Here is a 23,397-nt window from a genome sequence, read left to right as displayed (position 1 = left end):
AATGTTTTTTTCTAAAGGAGAGTTTAATTTTAAGAATATATTGAAGTTGATAGTTAAAAGTTTAAGTGTTTATATGAGTAACAGTAACAAAAGTTTTTAAATATAAGATTTTGATCATTTTAATTACAGTGAGATATAGTTATTATCAGAGCCGGCTAAATAGCAAATTTGCTATTTTGCCGGTGCCGGTCAAATAGCAAATTTGCTATTTTGCCGTTGCGGGTCAAATAGCCACTGCCAATAGATTTACTGTCTATGAATAATATTTATAATGGGATACAGTGTGAATTGGTTAATAATAATAAAATTTTGAAAACCTGTCTGTGTTTCTGTATGGCTATCAATAATAAGAATTTTTATATCCTTTCATCAAGAAGCATTGTTTGTTTGGTTTTTTTCTAGGCATAAAACATTTTATAGTTTGGTGTGCCTCCTATATTACCTTAGACATGAGTTTGTTATGCAACTTGTAATGTATTTTAGACACCTTTAGTTTTTGTCTTGCATGACATCAAACTGTATCAGAAGATTGAAGGAGGGGCGAAAGATACGAAAGGGATAGTCAAACTCATAGATCGAAAATAAACTGACAACGCCATGACTAAAAAAGAAAAAGACAAACAGACAAATAATAATACACAAGACACAACATAGAAAACTAAAGACTAAGCAACACTGGAATGCAGAAGGGGTTTCTAACAAGAGATGAGCTGCAGCATTTGCTACATGAACACAATATTAACATCTGCTGTATTCAGGAAACACACTTGCAAGAAGGAAAATCTTTTATAAAGTCAGAGGATATCAAGTTTTTAGCAGTGACAGAAAAGAAAGAAAGAAAGGAGTTGTTATGACCCTAGTAAGAAACAACATAAATGCAAGAGAGATTAAAACATACATGGAGGAAGCAGAATATCTTGAAATTAAAGCCACCACCCGGCAAAGCTCTTATAACATTGTCAACTTCTACTGTCCAAGTGATAAGAAACTCTCCCTAGATATCAGACAGTAACTTTCTCATGGTAGGAGATTTTAACAGCCAATATCATAGCTGGGGATACAACACAACAGATAAAAGAGGAGAAACCATAAACGATTGGCAAAATAATCACCATCTTATTCTTGTCAATGATCCAACTGATCTTTATAATTAAGGAAACCCATAACATAACCAAAACATAATCTATTTCCCCTAGGAAAAAAACAAAACAGATTGAAAGACTCATATGACCTAGTTTATATATTTTTATGGTATGTAATGTTATATTCATTTAAATGATAATGTTTTACGGTAATTTTAACTACATCAAAAAAGACATCCTTGCATTTTCCAACTTGTGTTTGTTAAGCAGAAAAAAACCTGATGCAACATAAGAACTGACGAGGTTTCTATCACATGTAGTGTAATGGGGTTAAACAAAACTCCATTTTAAGAATGGGATCTACCGAAATAGTCTTATTATCGTGTTTGTACTAAAAGAGGGACGAAAGAGACCAGAGGGACAGTCAAACTCATAAATCGAAAATAAACTGACAATGCTTGGCTAAAATTGAAAGAAGACAAACAGACAAACAATAAAACACATGACACAACATAGAAAACTAAAGAATAAGCAACACGAACCCAACCAAAAACTAGTGGTGATCTCAGATGCTCCGAAAGGGAAAGCAGATCCTGCTCCGCATGTGGCACTCGTCGTGTTGCTTATGTTATAACAAATCCGGTAAATAGTCTAATTCGGTAGGGCACATTCATGAAAGGGAAAGGGATTGTAGTTACGACGTAAGGAACATATCCGATACCATATACTAACATGAGCAACATCACATGTGAAGCAGGATATGCCTACCCTCCTGAAGCACATGAGAACACTCCCAGTTTTTGATGGGGTTCGTGTTGCTCAGTCTTTAGTTTTCTATGTTATGTTTGTGCACTATTGTTTGTCTGGTGAGTCTTCTTAGCCCTTTTGTTGTCAGTTTATTTTCGATGTATGCTTTTGAATGTACTCTGGTATCTTTCTCATTTCAATTTTTATAATTTTGATGAAATGAAATGAATAACTAATAAAAAGTAAACAAAAGAACATACAATGAAAGCAGATAAAAAAAGATAATTGCATATGGCTTTAGAGAATAAAGCTAAAAATATCTTTTATATTTAACTTGCAAAGTAAAAAAAAATCCCTGGTAGTTTCTTTCAGATTTGAAGTTTAATGTAGAACTGAATACCAAACATACTGATAATTAGAGACAGTGGATGTGGATAAAGTTCTTTTTTCAAGAGTTCTAGCAAACTTGTGGTCATCAATTACAGGTTTGTTAAGATAATTTAAATTGTTTTCATCTACATCGCCATTTATAAAATATGGCATACCCTCTATCATGGTTTATTGACTTTGAAACCTTTGCATAGTTAATTTTTTTTTGTGTTAATGTCATTTTAAACGGGTACATTTATAACAAGTGAATGTTATGTGGCAGTAGTTTTATTATATTGGCATATCTCATTTCTACTACGATTACCATCTAGTTAGCCGTGTACAATTCGTTATGGTTTGTTGATTTTCAATGTTATGCATAGTTTCCATGTCAAAGTACTTCATTATGTTTGCATATTTATTATTTAATCTCTCCTTCTATGATATGTATTATATACTACTCGCCGTCTGTACTCTGAATTATTTGATATTTGGGGTTTGACCTCTGATGTTGATGAGTGTATCGTGTAAGTACAATTCAGATTTGTTTCGTGATACTTTGTATTTTCATTTTATAACTGATCAAGCATTTGTTTTATCAATGTCCGATGATGATTCTTTTGGTGTAATTTAATGTAATTTATTGTAGTCGTTAAAAAAAATCCACTCTATCTCCACAATTTTTTTTTAATAAAACAAACTCAACCATTCATGAAAAATCTTACAATTCTTATTACATTTTCAAAATACAAAAAATAATCTATTTATATTTTTCAAATTATGTTTCCAGAAGAAGACGAAGAACCTTCTGTCAGTATGTATATATTACTACTGGTTGTAATGAAAACTATAGGTGGTCCATTTGAAACAATAATTTCTTGTCATAACAACAAACACCTTTGTTGAGAAATCATTGCTTCCGTTTATTTTGAAAATTTACAAAAACATTTTTTGCCTGATTTATACGTTGAGTTTAAACATTTTAAAAAAAGATAGTAGAGGTGCAAAAGATAATAAGTATTCCTCTAGATATCGTACAATTATTCATTTTTTTCAGTTTCTACAGATGATGATAGAATTCAGAAATAGCTTGAGTTTGTAGGACTAACTAACATTTTGGGATAGAGTTGGCATGGATACCGAAACTGACTGAAATTGGTGAGAATGAAATAGCATTATTGACATATGCCCTACAATTCCATTCACTCATTTTTTCGTTAAAAAAAAATAGGCAGTACTGATCATTTAATATTCCTTTGAAATAATTGATTTAATTATACCATTTATAATTGATTGATTGATTGTTGATGGTTCAACGCCACTTTTAAGCCCCACTTTTAGGCTATTTCATGATGGTCAGTTTGTATTAGTGAAGGAAGCCGGAGTAATTTATAATTTATGTATGGAAATATAAATCACATTATTTAACTGTTCTTCATATTTTTTTGTAAAGGTATGATGAATTGTCACCTGGGAAAATGCAGATGTTATCTTTTGTTAGATTATTCTATCACCAACTAAATGTAGCTGATACTTAATTTTATATACAACATTAAATTGAACATAAAAAAAAGAAAGGCAACATTAGTATACCGTTGTTCGAAATTCATTAATCGATTGAGAGAAAAAACAAATCCGGGTTTCAAATTAAAACTGAGGGAAACAAATCAAATATAAGAGGAGAACTACACAACAGAAACAACACTAAAATGTAGCACACACAGAAACTAACTATAATATAACAAAGTTGGTTCCGGACATTTTAAGAAAAAATTCATAAGGGTTCCACGGAATCCAGTGTCCTGCCTACTTTTGCTGTTAATCGCAGACTCAACAAAAATGAGGAAAAACATCAATAAAAATTTCTCTCTCGATACTGTCTTTTGATTGAAAGAAGCTTCCAAGTTTGGTAAAAAATCCAGGATAGTTTATGAATCTAATAAATGTTTTATGAACTTTAACTGCAGACTGTATGTAATGTTAACTGGAAGAAAAGTCCATTTATAAGTAAAATACGGAAAAAGTGATTTTTTTTTACAAAATTTACTTCTGAATAATATCTTATGATCAGAAACAAGCTTTTGTCTAAGTTTGGTAGAAATCCAGGATAGTTTAAGAACATTATAAAAATTTTAAAAACTTAAACCACAGAGTGAATGTTTTGTTTCTGGCAAAAAAACTAAGTCCATTTATAAGTAAAGTACGGAAAAGTGGAAATTTATTTTTACAAAATTTTCTTCTTGATACTATCTTATGATCATAAAAAAGCTTCTGTCCAAGTTTGGTACAAATCAAGGATAGTTTATGAAAGTTATTAAAATTTTAAAAACTTTAACCACAGAGTGAATGTAATGTTTCCTCGCAGAAAAACTAAGTCCATTTATAAGTAAAATACGGAAAAAAATGGAATTTTATTTTTACAAAATTTACTTTTGGATACTTTCTTATGATCATAAACAAGCTTCTGTCCAAGTTTGGTAGAAATTTAGTATAGTTTAAGAAAGTTATTAAAATTTCAAAAACTTTAACCACAGAGTGAATATTTGTGGACGCCGCCGACGACGACGCCGACGACGACGGAATGTAGGATCGCTTAGTCTCGGTTTTTCGACTAAAGTCGAAGGCTCGACAAAAAATGGGGGGTTTAACCTGGTTTTGTGGCTAGCCAAACCTCCCGCTTTTATGACAATATTAAATACAATGTATAACATTAAAATGACAACATTACATGACAGGACTACAATACAAAAAAATGGGAGAACATATAGGACAGAGAAACACACAAAAAATAGCTATCGAAAGGTACCAGGTTTATAATTTCATACACCAGACGCGCGTTTTGTCCACACAAGACTAATCAGTGACGGTCAGATAGAAAAAGGTTTGAAAGCCAAAACACGTACAAAATTGAAGAGTATTGAAGACAAAAAGTTCCAAAATATACATGATCTAAAGCAGCATATAAAAAGGCCTGAACATTTCATTGACTTAAATTGAAGTCATATACTTGAAGTTATAAGGAAATTTAGCTAGTCAAATTATTAGTAGTTTTATCATAGCGCTTGACCGCCTTCTACAATTCTAAAAATAAAATAAAACCCCACACATACAAAATTAGCCTGAAATTTAGGTTATACATGAATCTTCTTCTGTCAGTTAGCTAAATACTACGAATAGTTTTTACTATACTAGTATCTAAACTTAGAAATCGATTAAAGGGGAAAGGAATTATTTAAGCATCTAATTCTAGATAGTATACAGGGCTAGATTAAATGTTAACTTGACTGGGGTTGTAAAAAAAAATTTATTTATCATACTTTTTGGTATGAATTGAAAATCATACGTTTTGACAATTATTACCATCAATAAAGATAAACATTCGTGAACGAACAATTAATCTTATTTTATTAATCTGATAATGTCGTGTCATAGCAAAAAGAGACAATATGTATTAAAACAATATGAAGTACGTAAATTTCATTTTTTAAATCAATCAGGAATTTTGGAGATGAAATCAGGAATTTTGAAGATGAAACCAGAATATTATGTTATATATAGTACCAAAAAAGGTTTTATTTGCAAACTGCTGTAAATGGTTATCTTTACCAATACAAACGAAAACTGTGAAAGGTTATCCAAAAAGATAGTTTTATTTGTTTAAGCTTTAGATGAATCAACCAGTCAATTTGGTTTAGAAGCCGAAAAAATATGTATCTCAAATGTAAAGAATTAGGAATAACGCTTATTAGTGTTGGCCATAGAGAAAGACTACGACAATTCCATCATATAGAATTACATTTAGATGGCAAAGGTTCTTGAACATTACAACCCATCACAGATAACATATTTCACTTGTTTCATTTGTTTGATAAAAGTTGATATTTCCTTATTTTCTGTATAAGTTGACTTTTCTTATTATAAAAGCAGTTGGATCGTCTTTATATTAGTGTTTCATATTAGAGAAAATGAGAGAGAGCACAGCGTACTGCTCTTTTTCCCATGGTTGATCGAGGTTTGCTGCGATCTAACAAAGGCTTTCTTTAATTAACTATATAGAAACCGCTGACAGATATTTTTATTTCAACGTTTGATCAGCTATCTAATTATTCACAGGATCAGTGATCATGTCTTGTACCAACGGCGCACACAGTTCAATCATAAATACAAATTTAATTGGCATTTTTCCAGAAAACTATGAGCAAAGGTACATTCGGCTTTGAGTGGTAAACATTAAGACCCTGAAGGTGTTTGGTACTGATTTACTTGTGAACCTTAAAACAAGCGTATGCCCTTGACCGTGAAAGCCGTGATAATTTCACACAAATGTTTATGTTTATCCTGGTGAATGAACACTAATTTTTAAATAAAATTAATAGATTAAACTATCAAGATTATATGAGCCAAGTCATTATATTTCAAAAAGATTTTTTTAAATATCATATATGAAGTAATAATGGTATATTTTGTTTAAATCCCATTTTTATCATTTCCTTCATATCTTGATTAAGTTAGAGTAACATATAAGTGTAGTCCTTGATGCTAATGATTGCACAAAAAGCTGGGACTCCAAGCTTGGGGTTCGTGTTGCTTATTCTTTAGTTTTCTATGTTGTGTCATGTGTTCTATTGTTTGTCTGTTTGACTTCTTTCATTTTTAGCCAGGCGTTGTCCGTTTATTTTCGATTTATGAGTTTGACTGTCCCTCTGGTATCTTTCGTCCACTTTTCGTCTACTTTATTGTGCTCAAAATGTTTGTCAATCAGTCCCATATCAGTAAAAAAAAATGCCCTTTTCGACAGCTATAGGAAACATTGGATGTGTATGTTATTTTGTTATTATAATGTGGAAATACTTTCATTCTTGGGTTACTATTTTCATGGATTTTTAACTGTTAAAGAAGTAAAGTATCTCATTTGATGTAATAGTTATGTTTATATTTCTGTCATGTTATATACATGAATGACACTTATTTTAATCAACAGTTCTACTGTTTTAAGCATTTTGATATATAGATAACAAACGTTACTTTGCACTAAATGTATATTTCATCCTAATCTAATAAAACACACTGTCCTGTCAAGAATTGCCTATAAACAAAAATGTGCATTGCATTGACATTATATTTAAAGACAAACATCATACTATTAAGTAAACAATGTATTGTAAATGTACACAATATAACACTGTTTAACATAACTATGCAATTTTTGATAATGAATAAAAGTTATGAAAGTCCATAGTATTAATAGTACGGTGACCGAGTAAGGAAAAGTCGCTTATTTAAGGAGTTTAATCGTCATTCGGACTATACGGCTATAAATCACAGTATTGGTAGTTCAAAGGTTAAACTTAACATTTTGACTTGTCGTCAAAAAATCGTACGGTGCAGTTTTCGTAAAATGGGATTTGAAGTACGTTAGTTTATTTGAACGAAAAATCGACTAAGACAAGTTTTGAGATCAACATTGTAAAATAAGATTCGTGATATGATTTCTGTTATTGTATACATTGTTGTTACACCTTATTCGTGTTATTTTAACTATTTCAAATAAAGTTAAGCCAAATTAATTCGTTATTAAAGAGTTTTTTTTTTTAAGTTTAACACTACGAATACTTTGCATTTAATAGAGTACTTCCAATTTAATTTCATAATTTTTTTTAACGCAAAATGTAAAATATTTAACATTTATATGATATTTCATACATTTGTACCTTTATTAATCAATATTATCAAATTCATTTGTCTCAAAAGCACTATTTCAGCAATTCAAGCCAGACAAAAGTCATAACGCTCATATGACGGAGCTATTCGAAGCTCATATACAGCCTCTTATATATACATATACGCAATTGGGATGTGATGTATTACTAACATTTACATACTGGGATATGTTCCTTGAAGCAGTAGACATTTAGCTGTCAAATGTTAGAGCAGAACGAGAGGGAAATTGGTCTATTCCTTGAGATCGTCATCTCAAATGTATCATTATATTTTTGTAACCAACCGTACGGCACGAAGGTGGATGCCAGTTTACATACTCGATATGCTTCAATTTTCTGAGAACATTCTATCACCTTTTATAGATGGCTACTTTGCTTTTTAGACAGATTCCTGGACATTTTAACAGTAATATGACATGGCTACAGAAAAGACCGTTTATAAGCCACTAGGGAATTAGGTGGCACTGTAGGCATAAAAAATCAAAAGTCTGCGCTTGTTAGATAGACCCTTGCTAGACATTTTCATAGAATCCATTAGTCGTGTAATGCTGAAAAGTGATGGAATTGCTGCAAATTATGCAAATTCAAAAGAAGAAAAAAACCAACAGCAATGAAAAGAGCTGAAGAACATGTTATTGCAATTGTGAACCATCTAAATGATCCATGACTGATCCCTTTGGTGTGGAATCCCACCCTCAATGTCTTATTAATATCTCTTCTTAAATGCATGCTTCAAGACATATTCGAGGTTCTTTGCTCACAGTTGTCGAGGAAGGCTTGAACATCACAAGGAGTTTTTATAGTCCAATATCACAGGTCGCATAAATCCATAACTTGTGACTAGACGTGCACTGATTTGTAGAGATAATTTTATCATAGAACATGTGTTGTCGCACCCATTCCATTATCCCCTTTTCAAAATGACGACACCATGAGAAAATCATGCAAGTCGGATTTTCTTAAGCAATTCGAATCTTTTAAGTCTCTTGTTCACTTTTCCTACCTCCCTTTATACCATCACTCACAACTTACATAAGATATGGTATGGCATAGGTTCAATTTATTAATGCTAAGAAAGGTAAAACAAGCGGCGACCTTGCAGCTTACTATTAAAAAAACATGTCCTAATGAATTTCTATGGCGCACATAGTAGCATATGTTTTGACCGCTACGACAAGAACATCTCTATAAAGTCGCACAGAGACTACAGCTTCCATTACAGTGTACCAGATCATAGAGCGGAGAAGTATTCCTGACTGGAACAATCCCATAAGATTCCACCTGATGTGAGCTTTACATAGTCAGAACGTTTGTTAATTCCGAAATTGTAAAAAACACTGTTCATAGCTGTAGTAACTTGTTCAGCACTCAAGAGAAGGCCTATACCCAATGCCTTAAACTTTGACACGGAGTTTAGGGGAATGTGAAAGAGTGGAAGAACAATCATATACAATTGTAATTGTAATTGTTCTGTGTGTTCGTTACTATAAAATTAGGACACAAACAATTTGTAAACTATTGCCTGCTGCACATGTACTTACCTTATTTATTGATGAGGTTGAATGTTAGCCGGCAAGGTAACTACTGTAATTTTAACAGAAAATGTGTTGATCTTTTTCTAATAGAACAAATATTTGAAAAAACGCCAAATTTCAGAATAAATCGATTTCTTATTCATTTTATAAAACATTTTCGAGATAATTCATTGATAATTGATATAAGAAAATGTCTGTATCTAGAATTTAACCTAAATTGTTGTATATTTTTTCAAATTTTGAAAGTATGGAAGAAAAAAATAAAAACAGAATTTGATCTTTGAACTCATTTTATGCAAAACTGTTACCACATTTCTTTTTGACGACATCGATATTTCAATAGTACTAATTTTTCCGAATCCAATGATAAATCATCATTTATTAATTTTAAATGATTAAAATTACGATTAAATCTAAAAAATATTGGGTCTGGTCACCGTACTATAAACACCCTGAATGGACATCTTTATTGAAGAAAAACCATTGGTTCAAACGTGAAACCATGTGTGTGTGTGTGCACTTCTGAGTTTCTATGTTTGTCAATAGCCAGGTTTCAGTAACAATTGATCCCAAAATGTTATGACTTGTTTGTAGGTACATCTGATTCTCTTTTATTTTGCATTTTTTCTTTGTTCAGTGAATAATTTTACCCCCTAGGTGATTTTTAAGTTTTATTTCAAAAATAAGTCATGGAATCTTTTCTTGTGACCTTCATTTCATGCTTAGTTGACTTAATTTGAGTTATATGTCTATGTTAATCTCTTATCAACTTGAAATAAGAGAATCATCTAAACCTGAACGGAGATAAATTCTTGGGAGTAGGTTCGAATCAGGGTAAAAGTATGTGACTGTGACTACGTGTTCATGCTTTATTGGCCTTCTTTAAATCGTACCAATAACTATTTGAACTGATGCAGAGATGTATATCGGGTGTATCGTAGCATTTCGGTCACTATGACCTAGAGTCAATAATTTCTGAAATTACATCATTTCAGTGTAATGTGAAGAATGATGCAAACTTTCAAAGCAAAGACGACATAATAATTGTTTACAAATCGAGATTGTCACAAAATAAAAGGATGCATGGGATCAAAGTTATACCATGTAACACTTTTGACGAACTAATGTATCACTTTTGTACAAATGCAGTTGAGCCTTTAAATTGACATTAACTATGAATTAGACAAAAAATAGAATAGGAGTCTATACCATTAGTAAAAGCGGAATAAAAATATCATTTCACTACTAGCAGTCAGTTTTGTTTAATTTCGTCAAAATAAGATCAGAAAACATATCGCTGCTGTATTATTATTAACTCAATTAATTAAGTAAAAAAATCAACTCATTTGTCGAGCATGCGTTCTGACAGCATGAGGGTCAGTATGTTGAAGCAGTTTATTCAGTAAAAAGAAAAGAATGTCAACAAGAAAAGTAAACGGGGGAAGTGACAAAGAATTACAATTTTGTTGACTGATCCGCCCTCAAAAGAAAATCATTCTAAAAAGGTAAAACAGTGGTTAACAAGTACAAGTTTAACTGTAACATGAAATATTACAGGCCTAGTAAATCCATCATTGTGAGATTGCGCGTGCTTTAATATCTGTCTTTTTATATTAACAATTATGTTTTTCCCAGTTATATAACCGTCGCCCGTCTTACGTTGTCATCTCGTTGGATCATTAGATTTTTTTCCAGTTTACATTATGTACTAAATGCTAATTCTTAATAGTGAGCACATGCATTATTAATGTTTCCTATTGACGTTTTGTAATATGGATATACATTGTACTTTGAAATCAAAATATATTTGGGTTGAATCGGTGAACATGAACTTGACAGTTAATAATCCTTTTAACATAAGGTATTGACACTAAGTTTACTTTTACCTGTATGGCTTTAAGGTAATCTAGATAATAGGTTTAGATATGTAGCACTTCTTGCATTTAGTTTTATAAGCCACTCTCAAATTCCTTAATTCTGCCAAGATATTAATTTTTTACAAGTTCTAAAAATTTTGTAGCAGATTTAGACATATTATTTGACAATTTGAAAGAAAAGATCCATGAATATGTTAATTGAAAGGGGGCAATGTTTTCTCACCGACACACATGCGTGTAGGTGGCAGTACTAGTATTTTTGAATCCTTAGAAGTGTTATGTTGTGATGTTTGACCAAGACGTCATGTATGTGTACAATAATTTCTTATAAACTATGAATAATAAGTATACTTGTAATACAGTCTGAATTAGTTAGTTATGATGAAATCTGTAAAAATATCTGTTAGTTTTGGTATTGCTATCAAAAAGCAAAATTTGTATATCCATTCATCTGGAAGTATGTTTTGTCTGTTATTCTCTGGGCATGAAACGTTTCTTAGCATCCTACATTATTGTCTTTTAAATTTTGAGTACATAGCATTTCAGTTTGTGTTCTATGATATTGAACATGCGTCTGTTATGTCGCTTATGATGTAGTTTATACATCTTTGGTTTTTGTGAAGCCTGAGAACAAAATGTTTAGACGGTAGAAGATAAGGCAACAGTACTTTTCCGGTGTCAAAATCTCAAAAATGGATTAATACGACACAAATCAAGGAAACAAAAAACATTTGAGGAGATTGCATGACCTCTAAAATGAGCATGACATGATGTGTCGAAAAAAGTAAAATAAAAAAAATACCAAACACCGAGGAAAATTCAAAATGAAAGTCTGTAATCAAAAGGCAAAATCAAAAGATCAAACACATCAAACGAATGCAGAGCTGTCATACTCCTGACTTGTTACAGACATTTTCTTATTTAGAAAATGGTTGATTAAACCTGGTTTTATGGCTACAACTAAACCTCTCACTAGTATGACAGGCGCATTCCATTGTATTGACTACGATGTGTGAACAAAACAAACAGACATAACGGTAAAATTGTCAAAAATAGGGGTACAGATGTCAACATTGTGTTGTAATCTTAATCACTATGAAAACAAACAATTATGTTACAAAGAAACACAAAATGGCATATATACAAAGCACATAAGAAAAAAATGAAAGACAAGGATACAAAAATTCACCATAGCACAATAACATAATGACATGATGAATAAGTACATAGCCACATCATATATAACAAAGAAAACCGACAAGGCATATAGACAAAGCCAATTATCAAAAATAAAAGTCAAAAAAACAAAAATAATACCATAGAACAATAACACAATGACGGGTGGAAAAGTACATAGCCAAGCCAAATGAATAGCACTCAAAACCAGATTAAACATTAACAGTAACTTAGGCTATATTTGATGAATGTAGTTCTTGTTATGTGTACATGTCTGTCTTGCAGTGTTAATCCTAATTGACCTCATTTTCATGGTTTATTTAGTGATAAAGTTCATTTCTCAGATACTGTATATTAATATACTAATCAATTTAATTCTAAAAATTTGTTTCCAAATAACTTAAAGTTTTAGAATAGACAAGAAAAATTACAGCATTTACAGGAAAAGCCCTTAGACATGTGACTAAACATCCTCTATAAAATACTGTTATTCCCTCCTGTCTGTAACTCTTGTAGACGCAGTCCAATATCCCTTTGTATTCTCTTTTTAAGTCAGCCTGGTATCTGCTTTTAATAACATCAAAAGGCATGATAGAAAACCATGTCAATGTTCCAGCACACCCACCAGCAATTAAATCCGCTATTATTCCCTTGGAATCTGTCCATCCATACTGTATCATGGTCTGACGTAAAGACTCATAAGTAAGAGAATATATTCCATAACTTGGTATATCTCTCCATGCATTAGGTATCAACCCTTTATAAAAGCCTAAGATACCAGAGGTTTTATAAATGTGTATTGCACATTCCGTTGGTCCTTTAAAATATCTTGCGTTGTCAACTGTGAGTCCTGAAAAAAAATTAAAAATCTGATTGATTTAAAGTTCACTGATTAAATGTGTAGAAAAGACGAATATTGAAAACCAAGAAATTATTGATTAGTTGCTTGTTGATGTTTTGGAACATCCCTCTTGGCTATATGGCGGCGGTCAGTTGGAATTGGTGAAAGAAGTCGGAGTACCTAAAATAACTACCAAGAATTGACGGACTTGTTGGTGATTCTATATCCATTGGATAATTGATTGCTGCCATTGTATGAGAAGCATTCTTTTTTCTTATCCCTCGTTTACATCAGCTTTTGAAGACATTTTCAATGTGTAAGTAAATGCTTAGTTAGATATTTTCTTTTACTTATAATTCGATTAATAAGGCGAACAAAAGGATAAACAAGCATGAAATATGTGTAATAAATTTGATCTTCATGTTCTAGAGCTATTAACTATTTCCTTTACACTTCATCATATAATTCTTAACTAGGGAAATAATATTTTATATGAAAGAAGTACAGAAAGAGGTTAACTAGATTGAAGGGGCAAAGACTTTGTGTGGTCCCTGTTTCTATGAGTAATGAGGACAGTACTATGATATACTATTGTTTATACTCTACATGTTCGTAATAATTATATCATATACCTTTCTACATACCTGTTGTGTCGTGAGGAATCTGGGATTGCAGTACAACTTTAACTAAATCTACAGGAACAAGAGCTACAAGTTGTGCTGCACCACCTATACAACCAGCCAGGTATATGTTGAGGTAAGACGATTTCTTGTTAGATTCATGTCTGTCTAACCACTTCAACGAATTACCATAAACACCAAAAAATATGGAATTCACTACACCATAAGAAAATAAGGGATAAGACATTCCTCGAAAAAATCCTTTATTCTGAAAAAATAGGTACTAGTATATTTACAACAATATCAAATGGTTGAAAGTACTATCACTTAAAAGTTAATACTAAAGAGAAACAAGTAAAACAATTAAAGCTAAATGACAGCCAATGTCGCAATCTAAAAGACCATTAAAATAATAACACAAAAGATATAGTAGTAGATTATTGGAATCAAGTATTATCTTGATTTACCTGCTCAGTTTCCATCACGCCAAATGCAGTTTAAAGCTATCATTAAGATTTGTGTGACAACAGGAATTTATACTCTTTACATGGCAATTCTATTTAGCAGATCTAGAATGTTGCCGAACGTTAGCAGGATGTGCCCCACCCAAAACCGCACCTGAAACGAATTAAGCCATAATCAACAACGAGATTAAATGGAAAGTGCTGTTATGCACCTCTTCGGTTGGTCATTTTCCTAAACTTCAATCTTGTTCGTCAAGTTAGATGGTGAATGCGCTGAAACATGTTTTTTTTATTTATTTGTATGGTATCTTTGACCTTATGGGGCTTGAAATGGGTGCGTTCATTTAACTAAGTTGTAAGTTTTCTTTTACATTTGACTCCTAGCCAACTGTTTTTTGGTATCGTATTTCACATCAAAAGAAGAGATGACTTTCACACATATTGAATAGAAGATTCAAATAAAATGGAAACCATGTAGAAAAAGATAAACTTTAGTTTGACAGTACAAAATTCATTTTTATGAAAATTGTAAAAAAATATTTGTTTTCAAATGCAATCAATCATTATGTATTAGGATTCAGACCTACCAAACTTTGATGACTTATGCTTTTTACAGCATCCACTAGTCCTTTGTATCTACTGCCATGATGTTGCGTCTGTAATTGTACCTAAAGTAAAATCGTTAATCATAGGTTAACTTCTAATACAAAAAAAACCCAGTGAAATAAAAAGCAATTTCAAAATAGGCTGAATAAATGTTACCTATGAATACAGTGATGTGATTTAGCAAATTAAGTACCTGTTTTTGTAAAAATCATGCAGAGTCATGTAATAGAATTATTTTTTTGTTTTGCCCTATCTCATAAGAACTTTGGTATATAAGTTAAATTCTGTCTTTATTTTCCCTGTATAATGTGCATTGCCATGGTAACCGTCAAAACAACATTTTTGCCTGAATATTGGTGAAAAAGACGCTTTTGAAAATTGAAAATTATGGATTTTCTTCAAACTGCTGAGAAATCTTTCATATAAGGTAAATGCAAATGGGTGGGGTACATATACTGTCCTCATCTATAGATGTAATGTTGTGCTTAATTCTTAAAATGCTTAGTTCACAAGAAAGCACAATAAGAAAAGGGGGGATGCATCAAACCCAGAGTTTTCATTGTGTATGTCTTCATTAATCATATATTCTCGTTTAAAATGATCAAATTTGTGTCAGAATTGCACATATACATTTTTGTTCAAGATCATCTGTATGACAATCTGGATTTTTGTGAAAAATAGACAATTTTTTACGAAAATTATTTTTTTAAAGAAAAAACCACACAAATTTCTATTTTTTTTATGAATATATAGAATGTTGTCTTTCAAAATTTGTCAATGACATGTCATGGTATTGTTGGTCTTGGGAGATAAACAAATTTAAAATTGAGAAATCTTTGAAATTTTTCATTTTCGAATTTGAACACGTTTTTAAATGGTTGCAATGGAAATAAAGGCAACAGTAGGAAACAAATTATTTTGTAAATTCAAAATATTAACATTTTTTAATATTTTGGGGTTTTATTTGTCAACACTGTAAAAATACTTATTGCTTGTATTGATTAACTTTATTTCAATGGTTCCTTAAAATCCTTTCTTTTTCAATTTGCAAAGGCTACTTATGTACGAATTTAGGCAAAATTTTGTAAGGATGGTTTCCATGACAACCAAGGTTCAAAAGAAAAAATAATATATGAAATTTACTTTCATACCATACCTTCTCCATAAACAAAATATAAAGACAATTGAAGAGGGGTCATGAATCTTCCATCAACAGGAACCTGCATGATTCTTACAAAGACAGGTACTTAATCATGCTTTTAAACTGTTTAATTCAAATTTTTATATACATGTATCATAATGAGTAAAAGTAGGTCCGAAGTACAGATGGTTGCATTTGCAGTATATTGATACTTCAATATGTAATGTATAGTTAAATATACCTTTGTTGTGTCAAATGGATGTCCAAGTACAAGCCCAGAAGCTCCTGGAAAATAAGTTTACATTATACCCGACACTTGTCATAATTGATTCTGATAAGTCTGATAACACTGTGTGGCAAAACTCGGGTAACGGGAAATAGTTATCACTGCAAAGATTAAGGCAAGCAATAACAGGAATTTAAACTAGAGGTTCTAAAGAGAATGTGTCGATCACCGTGATCTATGTGCATATTTAATAGAGGACACTCTCCAAAATTGTATACTAGAATAGAATAAACAGCTGCGCCATGAGCGCATGATACGCCCGACGTCTTGTGTGGAAGTTTTATGCAATAATCATAAATAGTTTCTGAGGAAGTTTTAAGCAATAACCATTTATTGTTTTGGAGACACGGCGGGACATGTGAAACCTCCCCCCCCCCCACCCTGTTTTTTTTACAAATATCACTAAAATAAAATTTTGAATCAAACCAAAAAGTATACAGATCTTTAAATTAGTATAACAAAGAAGTGTGCACAGTTTTAAGCAATAATCATAAATCGTTTCTGAGATACGGCACGACATGTAAAAAAAAACCTCCCCCTTTTTTACAAAATACTCAATAACTCAAAAATGAAATTTTGAATCATCACCAAAAAGTATACAGATATTAAGATTAATATAACTAAGAAGTGTGTAAAGTTTTAAGCAATAATCAAGAAAATTTTTGAGATACGGTGCGACATGTGAAAAAAAAACACACCCCTGTTTTAGTTACAAAGTGCCGTAACTCAAAAAGTTTAAACCTTACTTTCACCAAAAAGTATACTGATCATTTGACCATCATAAGAAACAACTATATTAAGTTTCATGAAATTTGGATAAGTCGTTCTCAAGTTACGGTGCGACATGTTTAAGCCGGACAGACGGACGGACACCGGACATTTGTATGCCATAATACGTCCCGTCAAAATTTTGACGCGCGTATAATAAATGACAAAAAAATTATGTTTTGCTGATCATTTACTTCGGTAAGCTTCTTTCTATTTTCTTTTTTTCTTTTTTTTTTTGTTGTTGCTAAAAAAAAACGTGAAAGAGGTTTAAAAAAATTCCTCATTTAAGGGCAATAACTCCTATAAAGAGAGATAAAACGCAGAAAAATGGTAATATCGTCATTAAAGGCCATGTAGTTTTGTATTTTTATTCTGTGAGCAAACAAAGGCCATGGAACTTTACGACAATATTTGTACATACCTCCAATTGCTCCAGCTATATAATCGTGTATAACGTGTTCTGTCATAACTGTGATTGACTACTCTGAAACAGAAATGATTGTTTATCCATCTGGTTCCACTAAAAATGATTATCGTCATTTAGATTTTTCAGACTCTGGAGCTGGTTCAGCACCGGCAAAATCATATTTATATTACCAACGAACCATTTATATATAAGCAGAATTCCAGTCCATTAATAGACTTCTGATAAAGGCAAGGAATCTTAATATTAAAATTAATATTTTATAGTTTGATTTTGTATGTTAAACCATTAATTTAACAGATAATGGAATCCGAAGTTGTCTTTTTGACTTTTTCACTGTTCTATAAAGATAACACTATCTTTATAATCACTAGCAGTCTAGCAGTCTGGCCATCATTATCTGCTTTGGTAGTTGAGCGGATTTCAGTCTACATAATCGGCCAAAAATATATGTTTGCATTTGTCAATATAACACTCTAACACTCAATGCAGAGCCACCCAAGAAGGCTGATACACTTGTCTGATCTGGACCTTTAGGTAGGCCTTGTACTGCCTTACATACGAATCTGTTGGCTCGTTCAATCAATAAAAAATTTAATTTGATAAGATTGTTCCACATTTCTCAACCATCAAATGCTCTCGTATAAGCTAATTAGTTTACAATTTTCGAACATGTAGATGTATTCAAGATAGCCGGATGAACAGTAGAGTTCATAATGGAAATAGTAGTAGCACGTAATATATGACACGCATTCATCGTTTGTTCCATATAATTAAAGCTACTCTCTAAGAGAATACCGAAATGTTTAGTTGATTTAACGATTGGTATTTCTGAACCACATAGAAAGAATCTATCAATAGTGTTGCTTTGGCACTTGCCATATAGTAATACATGACTCTTTTTGGGTGAAAACTTGAAAGCCCAACTCTCACTAAACGACTGGCAACTGTTTATAAGGGTTTGCATTCCTTGGGTTGTAGGAGACATCAGAGCTATCTTTCGCTTGTACAGAACATACGACTCTTAAGTCATAGAGAATTGTACCGTATCTCGTTTTGTTCAATTCAATAAGCAAGTCGGTGATAAAAGTTATGTAGTCGAAACCATCTCGACAGTTTATTATTGAATAAGATTGAGCTTTTCATGCCACGATACATGTCGTCATTCAGAAGCCAACATTTTCCTCAAATATCATATTCTTTTAATTTTAGTAGGAGAGTGTCATACCACAATGAATAAAATGCTTTCATACTGTCCATCAAAACAACGATGATTTTACTGTTGCGTTCGATATAGTGTCTAATAATCTCATGCATAGTAAAAGATGCATGTGTACTGCATAACAATTTATAATAAGCCATTTGTGTCAGATGAGAAAAGTTTTGTTTGAGAGTTTTTAAATGAGGTACGAGTATTTCTCGAAAATCTTCGATAAGCAGGTTGTTAGCGATATACCTCGGAATAAATTTGGGTCAGTTATGTCTTTATTCCCATCTTTGAACAGTGTAATTATAACATTTGACTTCCAATCAACAGTTAAAACAGTTTTGAATAATCAGATTGAATAAGGCGCACACATGTTTTTGTAGTGGTTTTCTGTCATACTTCACGCACGTTCGTATGAAACCTTATCCAAACCAGTAGATTTATTATTCTTTAACTTTTTACAAACATCGTAGATTACGTCATATTCAACGTCATATTCAAACTCCGTATTTAAAAATATCGCCACTGACTGCTCTAAAGACGTTTCCGGAATATCCAGAGCATTTTTTTGTTTCATACTTTGTTCTCTTTCAGGATTGAACAAAGTTTCTGTCGGTTTCGAATATTGATTCAAAGTGGTCGGCACAAGCCTCACATATATCATTCATCATTATGTTCTATACTATGTATGGCCATTCACATGAAGTTCACGACAAAACAACTTTTGTTTTCTTCGACTTTTGAACTGACCATACGTATCTAAGGGTTGCGTTCAATACCGTAGCGGCTTCTTAGGGCTACGTAGATTTATGACTATTGAACGTGTAGCTAGCCTAGCTGCTACATAGATATTGATAGCAGCTAGGCTAGCTACTCGTTCAATAGTCATAAATCTACGTAGCACTACGTAGCGGCTACGATATTGAACTCAACCTTGGTCTGAGTCTATATATTCTTCGATTTTTTTTGTGCACAGTTCTTCAAATAACTATTATAAGCGATTTCTAATTCCTTACGGAAATCTCTTTTAGCGTCCATGTATGCTCTGAAAAAGGGGTTGTTTCTATTGTGTATTTTGCCGTTTGCAATCCAATTCGCACGACGCTTTCTCATATACGCATGATTATTTTTTACAGTGTTCAATGTTTGACAAAGTTTTTATGTGGTGTTGTATCATGATCGACGGTCATTATTGCATCGACAATAGTCTTGTAGTAAAACTCAATAGTTCCTGTGGTTGCAGGTGAGGATGGTGCACAGACAGTCCAAAGATTTTGAGATACGTCAAAAGAATAGTCCGTGATTAAATTAAGTTCAATCGCCTTCGTCCAAGAAACTTTTTCACTTAACTGTGTTAAAAGTGGATTCTGATTCGTCCTGTCTGACCTACGGATAATTTTCATCGTGCATATAATAAGTTTATGGTCCGACACGTTGAATATATCTTCATCAGGAATAAAAACTTCGGATGTATAGCAAACGTTCTCTCTTTTGGTTATCATGGGATCTTTACCAGTTTTGGACCACCATCGAAAGACTGAAAGGTATGCATAGGCCCACTGGCAAAAGTTTGTGTGTAAAGTGAGACACTGATAGTCGCCCGTAAGTCGTGTGTATTCAGTCTGTTACTCGTTCTGTCATTCACATTGTTATATCGCGGTCCTTCTATCTTGTAATTGAAATCGCCTTATAAGAAAACTGTTCCAAGGTTTGTATAGGCACGTTAGCAGGCGCGGATCCAGAGGGGGGTTCCGGGGGTTGGAACCCCCCCTTTTTTTGGACGATCAATGCATTTGAATGGGGACATTTAATTGGAACCCCCCCTTTGTCCTGGGTTAGGAACCCCCCCCCCTTTTTAAATGGCTGGATCCGCCCCTGGTTAGATATCTATTAGATATTCCAATTCATCCACAAACAAATAAAACGGCTATGTTGTAGCAGATAAGTATACAGATATTAGAAAAAACACTAGGTTGACCCGGAAACTGTATTTAATACCATATACTCGATTACTTGCATAATCCATTTATCAAGTTCTACTATGAACGGACACAAATATGGACACTAAAATGCAACTCCACCACGAAAGTTGCAGTTGTACAATTCAGGATGATACTCATCTACACTTTTCCCGTAAGCTCGATAATTCGAATCAACTGTGTTTAAAAAATGAAATTGTGATTTCCGCAGCCAATGTTCAGCTATTGCAATAAAAAAGACTGATCACGAATCTTAAATTCATCTTGGACGTCAATATTCACTTCCGCTGTAACGGTCCTTCTCATTTGCTTATCAAAATTAATAACATAGATGAGTTACTCAAATGCCATTTTCTAATAAATACGTCCTCATTCCGGTTTCAGAAGACGATTTATGGATCCCTCCAATATAAAACCCTTTAACTTTGCGAAAAGAGTTTTTGACAAAACCACTGAAAATTGCCGATTGAATTGGACGGCATGTACACCGTTGGGGGTGTACTGGAATCATTTGATCGCTTTCATCTTGCAACATTTTGGATTCAACTTATGACAAAGAACAGTTATTTTTAAGACTTTGCTTTTTTAATATTGCATTTGGTAGGCATTTTAATTATCACGTCGTTACTGTCATTTAAGATGTTAACGTTGTTCTCATTGTGTCTTGTTTCTTGATTTTCTGAACAAGTAGAATGTATAGCTTCAGATTATGTATTGTTAGTAGTACTAACATTGATAATTCCATGCAAATCCGGCGGTGCTAATTCACTAGAGCAGTATGCATCCACTGTAGATAGACTCTCCATGTGGTCCTCTTTTGTTGTCAGGATATTGGCATAACTTTTGTTAGTCTTGTCGAGGCAGTTTACTTCTTTTTCTGCTTTGTTCAAACGTCCAAGTTGCGGATGTCGGTCATGGACTGAGAAAAGATGCACTCTTTTCTTGTGTTGAAGCTAATAAATCATTAATTTTCTTAATTTTGTCATCAAGCAGGTCAGTTTTGGCTTTTAGACTCTGAAAACCGAGAAAACATGTATCACTGATCTGCCGGGTTGATTCTTGATGATTCAATTTTGACATCGTTTTGAAGCCCCTTAAATTGCTTAGATAGATCGCTATGTCGTTCTTAAGTTTTCCAGATTCATGTTTCAGCTGATCCCAATCCTTCGCGGAGTACTTAGCTTTTTGTCAAGATTAGACAAAACCCTTTCTAATTTTGAGATCGGTTGTTCTGTCGATTAAGGTTTATGTACCCTTCTGTAGCCATTTTTGTACGAATTTTTTAAACCTCAATTGTATCAAAACTAAAGATATAATAAATAATAGAGATAGGCCATTTTGTACATGTTCCAAGGGGAAACTTGATGCAAAGAATTATTTTTTACTGTTTCATTGCATTTGATAGAAAAAGAGGACTTTGTGGCAAATAAATCAAGATTTTTATAGAAATCAATGCTTTGAATAGTTCGTACAAAAATGGCTACAGAAGGGTACATAAACCTTAATTTCACTCTTAGTGTTGTGAGTACTTTTCACGTGTATTGATATGTATAAAGTTTTCTTCTGTTTAAATATATAGAATTGCATTAAATATAAACTCACGGCACGATTTGATCCAAAAAGTATCTTAGAAGTTATGAAATTGTAACAAATTTTTATAATATATCCACATTATTCTCAGAGCTCTAGAAAACTATAACAAAGGGAGCTAACCATTTTCGTATTTTTCCTTTCGACAGAAATACATAACTTTTTTTATTTTAAAAGATAAATACAAACTGTTCTGAATTCTTTGTAATTTCTATATTATATAAATGTTCAATAAATTTGTACGTTTTATTTTTACAAATAACTCGTATTTATCAAATGTTCATGGATTTAGAAAATAACGTCATTTTATGCTGTATATTTATCAAATTTAAAAAAAATTGCACCAATGTTTTTTCATAATCCCGGGTGTCCAAGTAATCACATAATCATAATTTTTTGCCGACAAATCACAATCATTATTTTTTTTTTAAACAAGATAATCAAATAATCAAATTATCAAATAACTAAATCATCATGAAATATTTGGCCTAGTCAAATAATCCCTAAAAAACGGGCATGTAATCACATATTAAAAAAACCCTAGATGAGGCTTACTTACCGTAACAAATACTTTACTGTATGTGTCGAGAATCTAGTTGTATTGTGTACCTGTGATTAACAAGTGTCAATAATAACAATCTGATATTAAAATTATAACCCATATAAATTGACCGATACATTCCACATTCATTTAATTGTTTACATTAGATATGTGTGATACATGTTAACAATATTGACAATTGACATATGAAGAATGTGACACATGATGTGTTCGCAACCAATGATCTCTCAACCAACAAAGCAACCAACCAAATAGCATGTCATGAAAGATGGAAGCACCGTCGATCACCACTCACAATGTTTTAAAGGGGCACTAGCTACGATATATATAAAAAAATAAAGTATGATTTTTTTTAGATCAATCATTAATCAAATTGGAATAATGAAATAATAATTTGCTTTTA

General features: G+C 32.2%; 2 protein-coding genes across 4 annotated transcripts in view; both read right to left on the bottom strand.

Moving 5' to 3' along the window:
• LOC139517441 (alpha-2A adrenergic receptor-like) overlaps window positions 1–23,397 on the bottom strand; it is a 541,200-nt gene that overhangs the window by 365,951 nt on the left and 151,852 nt on the right. The gene's annotated exons all lie outside the window — the stretch shown is intronic.
• Window positions 12,809–23,293, bottom strand: LOC139517411 (solute carrier family 25 member 45-like). 3 transcript variants are annotated; one of them, XM_071308397.1, is made up of 6 exons: window positions 22,992–23,293; window positions 17,654–17,716; window positions 16,420–16,463; window positions 15,019–15,099; window positions 13,992–14,235; window positions 12,809–13,356 (listed from the first exon to the last, which is right to left on the bottom strand). In XM_071308397.1, the coding sequence occupies exons 2-6, from the start codon at window positions 17,697–17,699 to the stop codon at window positions 12,884–12,886; spliced, it is 888 nt and encodes a 295-aa protein (XP_071164498.1). In that variant the 5' UTR covers window positions 17,700–17,716; window positions 22,992–23,293; the 3' UTR covers window positions 12,809–12,883. The 3 variants fall into 3 exon arrangements, with proteins under 3 accessions (XP_071164498.1, XP_071164499.1, XP_071164502.1); XM_071308398.1 differs by lacking the exon at window positions 22,992–23,293 and adding an exon at window positions 22,445–22,546; XM_071308401.1 differs by lacking the exons at window positions 15,019–15,099; window positions 16,420–16,463; window positions 17,654–17,716; window positions 22,992–23,293 and adding an exon at window positions 14,435–14,567.

This window comes from Mytilus edulis, chromosome 3 (genome assembly GCF_963676685.1).
Source record: "Mytilus edulis chromosome 3, xbMytEdul2.2, whole genome shotgun sequence".
NCBI lineage: Eukaryota > Metazoa > Mollusca > Bivalvia > Mytilida > Mytilidae > Mytilus > Mytilus edulis.
This window is presented reverse-complemented; position numbering and strand designations above follow the sequence as displayed.

Coding starts and splice junctions, on each gene's coding strand:
- LOC139517411 (XM_071308397.1), bottom strand. CDS start 17,699: ATGACAGAACACGTTATACACGATTATATAGCTGGAGCAATTGGAG. Junction 16,464..17,653: donor TATAGCTGGAGCAATTGGAG/GTATGTACAAAT, acceptor CTTATTTTCCAG/GAGCTTCTGGGCTTGTACTT. Junction 14,236..15,018: donor GCATAAGTCATCAAAGTTTG/GTAGGTCTGAAT, acceptor CTATTTTTTCAG/AATAAAGGATTTTTTCGAGG.